Consider the following 9445-nt stretch of genomic DNA (forward strand, 5'->3'; position numbering starts at 1 on the left):
ATATATATCTTGGTCCGATTTAAGGTAAATGGTGTACCAAAGTCCCTATATATCTTTCGATTTGCACGAAATTTGGCACAGCGTACTAAATTAAGTCTAGAATGATGTGTGCAAAGTTTCGGGAAAATCGGTTCAGATTTAGATATAGCTCCCATATATAGCTTCGCCCGATTTTAGATAAATAGTCCACTAAAGTCCCTGGAAATCTTTTGATTCGCATGCATTTTGGCATAGCGTACTGTATTTTGTCTAGAATGATGTGTGAAAAGTTTCGTGAAAATCGGTTCAGATTTAGATATAGCTCCCATATATAGCTTCGCCCGATTTTAGGTAAATAGTCTACTAAAGTCCCTGGAAATCTTTTGATTTGCGCGAAATTTGGCACAGCGTAATGAATAAGATTTGGAATGATGTGTGCTAAGTTTTGTGAGAATCGGTTCAGATTTAGATATAGCTCCCATATATATCTTCGTCCGATTTAAGGTAAATATTGTACCAAAGTCCCTATATATCTTTCGATTTGCACGAAATTTGGCACAGCGTACTAAATTAAGTCTAGAATGAAAATACATTACGATGGATCGAACACATTTTTTTAAGGGAATATAAATAAAATAGTGGTTCAAAAAATTCCAAAAAATTAAGTAATAAAGTCGTTAAATCCGTCGGCCCGGACTTTTTATACCCTCCTCCATGAGGTGGAGATCCCATATGGGTGTTATTTTATTTATATTCCCTTAAAAATTGTGTTCGATCCATCCTAATGTATTTTAAACATTCTTGTTACACTCTCTTGCCATTGAACAATGTGTACACGCAGTCCCCAAACAAATCGATCCATACTCAATGGAGAAGTGTTCAGAAAAGAGAGATCTCTGAGATACTTTGCTCTCACATAAACAAAAAATATAACGTTATTCTACAAAAATAAGACAATTCTGTTCTCTACATGGTCCATAACAAGATATTCGATTTGAATATCTTAAAGTGGTCACATCGTCGGGTGGTGGGTGTCTCTGGAAATATAAATACAAAAAGCTGCTGAATTTTTTGAAAAAAAAAATAAATAAAATTTAATAAAAAAATTAATAATGTCTGCCACAAAATTCGTTTTGGTCTTTGGTGTCTTGTTAGCATTGGCCAGCTCTGGTAGGTTCATAGTAACTCTAATTTCAAATTTTTTATTTGGTTTTTAATTTATTACAAATGTTCTTATACTTTATTCGATAGCCCTTGCTCTCCACTGTTATCAATGCAACTCGCTGCAAAATCCAAAATGTGGTGAACATTTCGAATCGGATGATAGTTTGAAAACTGATTGCAATCGTGTCAATGCACCATTCTACCTGTTGCCACTGTTCAACGGACGGAGCGTTAATGCAACCGGTTGCATGAAACAAACAATGGAATGGGGTAAGTTTGCGTCATTTGTTGTTTTTTTCATTAGGTCTGTGTGTGTGTGTGTGTATTTGAAGTGCTTTTGGTTTTTTTTGTTATTAATTATTATACCGGCTGTTATAATATTGGGCAATATTTTCGGGTGCTTATATATATGTATGATTGAGTGTGTAAGTTTTATTTTGGAAAAGTGCCCACTTGAAAGAGGAACTACTTGAGAACTAATTATTGATTTGAATTTTTAATAGACAAAATAGTAGACAATCGTTTTGCGGGAAAATGTAGATGTGGCAAGAAATAACTCAGACTAAAAAACTCATAACAAATCGAACGGTTTGAGGTTTTTAAAAATGCCCTAAATAATAATAATAAAAATTCCTCGACTATTTTGACTATTATTACAAAATCCAGAGCTATTTTGAGGGTCTCAATAATATGTAAGTTTTTTTTTTATTGCAATACGAATTCTTAAATATCCACGCTTATAATGCAGACCTCAAAAATAATTCTACAAAAGAAATCTACGTCTATGTTACGCCTCTCAAATTCCTAAAAAATAAGGGCTATATTGAGGCAGCCAAAAATAATGATTAGTAAATACAGGGCAATGTTGAGGCTATCAAAAATAATTTGTAAAAATCCTTGTCGTTTTTGGAGACCCTCAAAAATTATCCCTGGCTAATTTCGAAGCCATAAAAAATTATTCTTTATAAATCCTGGACTATTTTGGGGCCATAAAAAACCTTACAAAAATTTAAAAAAAAACCGAGGATATTTTAATGCGCATAATTATAATTTTTATTTTTATTAAGGGTCCTACAAATCAAAGGCATCAAATATAATCCTTAAACATTTAGGGGTAATTTGAGGACCTCAGAAATAATTTAAAAAAACATGGCTTTTTAGAGTACTTCAATAGTTTTTAAAAAAAATTTAGGTCCGCAAGACTACTTTGCGGCCTCAAAAATATTTATTTAAATAATCCACGCTATTTTGATGCCATCCAAAATAATTTTTAAAACAAGGATGACTGTTTAGAGTCTTTCAAAAAATAAATACTTGGATTTTCTGAGACCTTCAAAAATAATTCTTAAAATATTCAGTCATATAAAAATAATTATTAATAAAAAATCAAGACTATTCTAGGGGCCCCAAAAATATGTATTGAAAAATCCAAATTCCCTCAAAAATAATTCTTAAAAAAAACTAGGGCTATTATGACATCCTCAAAATTACATTCGTTCCCGACCATTCGCAGATCCTCAAAAATACTCTGAAAATACACGGCTATTTTTTGCCCCTTCAAAATAATTTTTAAAAAGTGGAGTAAAATGTTGAGACCTTAATCATAAATAAATTCACGGTTATTTTGAGGCATTCAACATATATTTTAAGTCCATTTATATGAAAAATCCAAGCCAGTTTTAAGACCCTCAAAAATATTTTTTTTATAAAGTTACGTGTGTACTGACCCGTATTAAAAAAAAAATTTGGGAAGACATCTGGGAAAATCAACGCCTTGGTTGACCCTTGAAAAATATTCTTTAAAAAAATCCTCGCCTTGGTTGACCCTTGAAAAAATATTCTTCAAAAAAATCCAGCCTTAGTTGACCCTCGAAAAAATATTCCTTAAAAAAAATCCACGCCTTGGTTGACCCTTGAAAAAAATTCTTTAAAAAATCCAAGTCTTGGATGACCCATGAATAAATATTCTTTAAAAAATCCAAGTCTTGGTTGACCCATGAATAAATATTCTTTAAAAAATCCAAGTCTTGGTTGACCCATGAATAAATATTCTTTAAAAAATCCACGCCTTGGTTGACCCATGAATAAATATTCTTTAAAAAATCCACGCCTTGGTTGACTCTTGAAGAAATATTTGGAAAAAAATCCGAACATCCTGCAAATATTCAAAATACGTAAAATTTGCCATCTCCTTCTTAAGAGAGGCATACGTCAAAAGATGGGTCTATCTCGAAAATCGTCTTCATAGATGTTTCACGGTTATTTTGAGGCATACAACATATATTTTAAGTCCCTTTATATGAAAAATCCAAGCCAGTTTTAAGACCCTCATAAATATATTTTTTTTTATAAAGCTACGTGTGTACTGACCCGTATTAAAAAAAATCTGGGAAGACATCTGGGAAAATCAACGCCTTGGTTGACCCTCGAAAAAATATTCTTCAAAAAAATCCACGCCTTGGTTGACCCTTGAAAAAATATTCTTCAAAAAAATCCAAGTCTTGGTTGACCCATGAATAAATATTCTTTAAAAAATCCACGCCTTGGTTGACTCTTGAAAAAATATTTGGAAAAAAAAATCCGAACATCCTGCAAATATTCAAAATACGTAAAATTTGCAGTCTCCTTCTTAAGAGAGGCATACGTCAAAAGATGGGTCTACCTCGAAAATCTTCTTCATAGATGTTTTTCAACCTGCGGAGACCCGGAATACAAAATTACTGACACATCGGAGTGTAAATTCGTCTCAAATTTTGAAACTATCGAAAAAAGGGAGAGGAGTTGTTGGATAGCCTTAGTATTGTTTAAAAAAAGCATTACTAGTAATAGGGTGAATGTAGGCACTTCAACTAGCATGTGGAATATTAATAATCATTGTGGTATTTCTATTTAAATTTTATCAAAAAAAAAATATATATTCAAAACATACATACTACCCGTCATAGAGTGCAGTATATATGTATGCATATGTGCTTCGGCTTTGGCTCAGTGCAATCTAGAAGACAGCTGGTTTAAAAAAATTATGACTCAAATTAAAAAAAAAAAAAAAACAAATAAGAATGTTGTTAAGAGCCGAAGTTTTTAGAACCTCTAAAATGAGGAATGGATTCGAAATTCCAAACACACTGATAGTATGTATTATCCTCTGAGTCAACGTAATTCCCAATTATTGACACCTTGGTTGAAAAATTCCCCAAGGACTTTAAACATATCGAAAATGGGGCGGATCGTTGTAAATATTTTAAGAGATCTCTAGATCAATTTTATAGACTTAGAGGTCTCTTATACTCTAGGTCCTATGTCAAAATATGGATATGTATTAGATATTCCCTACCAACATATATTTAAAGCACTAATAATCCGCATTGATTGGAAATTTTGACTCGGATCTTGAAAATTTCTAAAATAATATTGAACGTGTGGCGGGGCCACTGTCAGAAATATATCCTCTTAGATTCCAATTTGCCAAACTTCAACCTCATGAGTTGGAAAAGCCAGATACCAAAAATAGGACTGGGAGCTATATATTTTACCACCTGTTTTTTAGACCCCATAAATGTTGTCTGAAAAATACTTTTCCTTCGCAACCCACTGTCTGATTCAATTACCGCTGTCAGCTGCTGTGCGGGATGATGTCAGATTTGTTTATATTTTGTAGTTGTTGTTCTGTTTGTTGTTGTGTGTTCGATGCGTATTTTCAAGTAGGCAACTAATATCACATACACCAAGTCTGGTGGGTGGGGTTTTTCCTTTTCGAAATTGTAAGGGATTTCATTGAGATTAAGCTGTTAAGCGGAATTCTTTACATGACTGAGGGGACTTTTGTTACGACGTAGTAATTTTTTTTTTAAATAGAAAATTTTATGTGTGCACGTGAGAGCGAAATTTGGAATGTTATTAACAAAAATTGTTTAATTGAGAGTAATTTTAAAGTAGAGTTGAAAAAATATTCTACAACGCAGTTCCCAAAAGTCGCGTTGGATGTTGTTAATTTACAAAAGAGCACACACACAAGAACGCCGATATTCATTGAAAATTGCCATTATGCAAAATCACTTCTAACCGGTCTTTTTGGAAAACAGAAATATTTTTGTCTAAATGCAAAATATGCAGGCTACAGTGGCTCAAATGAATAAAAAACTATACAAGCCTAGATTTTTAAATAATATTTTCCCTATCTAAGGCGTGGTTTATTTTAACGAATATTTTTTTCAAGGGTCACCATAGGCTTGGATTTTTTAAAGAATATTTTTTCAAGGATCCACATAAGGCGTGGATTTTTTAATGAATATTTTTTCAGGGGTCACAATAGGCGCGGATTTTTTAAAGAAGACTTTTTTCAAGGGTCACAGACAGGCGTGGATTTTTTAAAGAATTTTTTTTCAAGGGTCACAAACAGGCGTGGATTTTTTAAAGAATTTTTTTCAAGGGTCACCATAAGCGTAGATTTTTTTAAGAATTTTTTTCAAGGGTCCCCATAAGCGTGGATTTTTTAAAGAATTTTTTTCAAGGGTCACCATAGGCGTGGATTTTTTAAAGAATTTTTTTCAAGGGTCACCATAGGCGTGGATTTTTTAAGAATATTTTTTTCAAGGGCCACAGACAGGCGTGGATTTTTTAAAGAATATTTTTTTCAAGGGTCACCATAGGCGTGGATTTTTTAAGAATATTTTTTTCAAGGGCCACAGACAGGCGTGGATTTTTTAAAGAATATTTTTTTCAAGGGTCACCATAGGCGTGGATTTTTTAAAGAAGACTTTTTTCAAAGGTCACCATAGGCGTGGATTTTTTAGATAAATATTTCTTTCTGCCGCATTCAATGAGATTTTAAATTTTTATACTATAACAATTATTTATTTATTTTTTTGTAATTTTCTATTTCTTTCTATTTACAGTTGCAAATGGTGGTAAACACATTATGCGTTCCTGCTATTTTGGAGATATTTACCGCACCGAAACTGGCTGCAAACCAGATCCAACCAATTTTAACAGCAGACAATTGTCCTGTGAAGTTTGCAAGGATAATCTATGCAACAGTTCACCAACTATGACTCCATTTGTTATTGGTCTCGTTTTCTTCTTCGGGTTGGCTCGTCTATTATCGTAAAATATCAATTGTTTTTATTGTATTTAATTTTTTAAATATTTTGTAAAAGATAAAAAATAAATTATAAAAATATAATAAAGGTAGTATATGTTGGCGAAGAAATAATTTCAGAATTAAAAAAATGGAATGTGCATTTTTTTGAAAATATTTTTTTTGTGGCCTCCACATATTGAGGATATATTCAAGGCGGTGATTTTTTAAAATTAGTTTTTTGAGGTCTCCACATATTGAGGGTATATCCCAGGCGTGGATTTTTTAAAATTAGTTTTTTGAGGGTATATCCAAGGCGTGGATTTTTTAAAATTAGTTTTTTGAGGGTATATCCAAGGCGTGGATTTTTTAAAATTAGTTTTTTGAGGGTATATCCAAGGCGTGGATTTTTTAAAATTAGTTTTTTGAGGGTATATCCAAGGCGTGGATTTTTTAAAATTAGTTTTTTGAGGGTATATCCAAGGCGTGGATTTTTTAAAATTAGTTTTTTGAGGGTATATCCAAGGCGTGGATTTTTTAAAATTAGTTTTTTGAGGGTATATCCAAGGCGTGGATTTTTAAAAAATAGTTTTTTGAGGGTATATCCAAGGCGTGGATTTTTTAAAATTAGTTTTTTGAGGGTATATCCAAGGCGTGGATTTTTTAAAATTAGTTTTTTGAGGGTATATCCAAGGCGTGGATTTTTTAAAATTAGTTTTTCGGTGCGTGGATTTTTAGGCGTGGATTTTTTTAAATTAGTTTTTCGGTGCCTACTTATAGGCGTGGATTCGGTGCCTACATTAAGGCGTGGATTTTTTAAAATTAGTTTTTTTAGGGTATATCCAAGGCGTGGATTTTTTAAAATTAGTTTTTTTAGGGTATATCCAAGGCGTGGATTTTTTAAAATTAGTTTTTTTAGGGTATATCCAAGGCGTGGATTTTTTAAAATTAGTTTTTTGAGGGTATATCCAAGGCGTGGATTTTTTAAAATTAGTTTTTTGAGGGTATATCCAAGGCGTGGATTTTTTAAAATTAGTTTTTTGAGGGTATATCCAAGGCGTGGATTTTTTAAAATTAGTTTTTTGAGGGTATATCCAAGGCGTGGATTTTTTAAAATTAGTTTTTTGAGGGTATATCCAAGGCGTGGATTTTTTAAAATTAGTTTTTTTAGGGTATATCCAAGGCGTGGATTTTTTAAAATTAGTTTTTTGAGGGTATATCCAAGGCGTGGATTTTTTAAAATTAGTTTTTTGAGGGTATATCCAAGGCGTGGATTTTTTAAAATTAGTTTTTTGAGGGTATATCCAAGGCGTGGATTTTTTAAAATTAGTTTTTTGGGGGTATATCCAAAGCGTGGATTTTTTAAAATTAGTTTTTTGAGGGTATATCCAAGGCGTGGATTTTTTTAAATTAGTTTTTTGAGGGTATATCCAAGGCGTGGATTTTTTAAAATTAGTTTTTTGGGGGTATATCCAAGGCGTGGATTTTTTAAAATTAGTTTTTTGAGGGTATATCCAAGGCGTGGATTTTTTAAAATTAGTTTTTTGAGGGTATATCCAAGGCGTGGATTTTTTAAAATTAGTTTTTTGAGGGTATATCCAAGGCGTGGATTTTTTAAAATTAGTTTTTTGGGGGTATATCCAAGGCGTGGATTTTTTAAAATTAGTTTTTTGAGGGTATATCCAAGGCGTGGATTTTTTAAAATTAGTTTTTTGAGGGTATATCCAAGGCGTGGATTTTTTAAAATTAGTTTTTTGAGGGTATATCCAAGGCGTGGATTTTTTAAAATTAGTTTTTTGAGGGTATATCCAAGGCGTGGATTTTTTAAAATTAGTTTTTTGAGGGCATATCCAAGGCGTGGATTTTTTAAAATTAGTTTTTTGAGGGTATATCCAAGGCGTGGATTTTTTAAAATTAGTTTTTTGAGGGTATATCCAAGGCGTGGATTTTTAAAAATTAGTTTTTTGAATAATTGAAATTTAAGCTCTTTGTTTACATTTGAATATTTTTAAAAGCTCTACATTTTAAACGCTTTCAAATAAACAGTTTTCGAATTTCTTAGACCCTAACACACAACTGTAGTTCGCTCTCAATGTCGTAAAAAAGCTTGCAATAATTTTTTTCTTCTTCCACATAACCGAGCAAAACAGACAGAGAGCACAAAACAGAAAACAGAAAAATTCGAAATTCCCCCAACCCCACAAGAAGTAAACAAAGCGATTATTAGCAAGCATAACAGACTACAATCGGTCAGAGAAGGTTGAAGAAGACAATACTGCTGTACCTCAGTTCAGTTCCCAAGAAAAAGAAACACAAATAATCAACAAAAAAAATCCACAATCAGCTGTTTTATAAGTTTTGTGAAATATTATTCCGAACAAATGCCGTCCATAAGATGTTGGTTTATTGTGACCATAATGGCCGCCACCCTGCTGACAAATGGTAGCAAAATAATGGAAAATTCCGAACATGATTTTTTTAATAAATTTTTTTTTTTAATTTTTAGTTTTTGCCATCCACTGCTATCAGTGCAAGTCAGGGGAAAACTCAAAGTGCGGTTTACGTTTTGAGCCGGAAGATAATATGAAAATTGATTGTAGCACCGTAAAGCCACCACGTCATTTGCCAGGGCAAAATTTGGAGGCGACTGGTTGCATGAAACATACATTGGAGAGCAGTAAGTTAATCTGTAAACTTTAAATATGTAATTAATTATTTCTTTTATATATTTTTTAATATCCGCTGGGAGATAAGACTGCCGTCTTGTAAACATAGGGCACAAATTTACAGTGGGTGCCAATGAGTGGGAGAACTATTATCGAAAAAATAGAAAAAAATTCAATAAATAATAAAATATTTTTTCAAGGATCTATTAATCGCAGATTTTTAAAAAAAAAAAACTCATATTTTAAAGGATCCACATAAGTGGAATTTTTTTTTTATATTTTTGCAACGAACCCCATAATCGGATTGATTTTTTTTTGAAATTTTTAAATCCACATTTATATTTATTTGTTTCCCTTTTCTTTTCAGAACTTGGTGGCATTTACATAGCACGATCCTGCTATTTTCAAAGTTTGAATCCAGGAGCCGACTGTGAAATAGATCCCAATGATTTTTTAATGGACGTCGATAAGTGTGAGATTTGCTACAAAGATTTTTGCAATAAGTCTTCTACATTTGGCCCAATGACAATTTTCATTCTGGGAATAGTTGGTTTGGTCC

At 32.2% G+C, this 9445-nt stretch overlaps 1 protein-coding gene across 1 annotated transcript; it reads left to right on the forward strand.

Moving 5' to 3' along the window:
- Nucleotides 1-1091: 1091 nt before the first annotated feature.
- Nucleotides 1092-6250, forward strand: LOC133325496 (uncharacterized). The gene is made up of 3 exons (XM_061534239.1): nucleotides 1092-1149; nucleotides 1231-1413; nucleotides 6039-6250. The coding sequence occupies exons 1-3, from the start codon at nucleotides 1092-1094 to the stop codon at nucleotides 6248-6250; spliced, it is 453 nt and encodes a 150-aa protein (XP_061390223.1).
- Nucleotides 6251-9445: the final 3195 nt, after the last annotated feature.

Source organism: Musca vetustissima, unplaced genomic scaffold, assembly GCF_032173495.1.
Source record: "Musca vetustissima isolate MV318-11 ecotype Yass unplaced genomic scaffold, APGP_CSIRO_Mvet_v1 utg195816, whole genome shotgun sequence".
Taxonomy (NCBI): domain Eukaryota; kingdom Metazoa; phylum Arthropoda; class Insecta; order Diptera; family Muscidae; genus Musca; species Musca vetustissima.

What these genes read in the sequence shown, in the direction of transcription:
- LOC133325496 (XM_061534239.1), top strand. Translation starts at nt 1,092, where the DNA reads ATGTCTGCCACAAAATTCGTTTTGGTCTTTGGTGTCTTGTTAGCATTG. An exon ending in GTTAGCATTGGCCAGCTCTG is followed by an intron (nt 1,150 to 1,230) that starts GTAGGTTCATAG and finishes TTTATTCGATAG; the next exon opens with CCCTTGCTCTCCACTGTTAT. An exon ending in GAAACAAACAATGGAATGGG is followed by an intron (nt 1,414 to 6,038) that starts GTAAGTTTGCGT and finishes TTCTATTTACAG; the next exon opens with TTGCAAATGGTGGTAAACAC.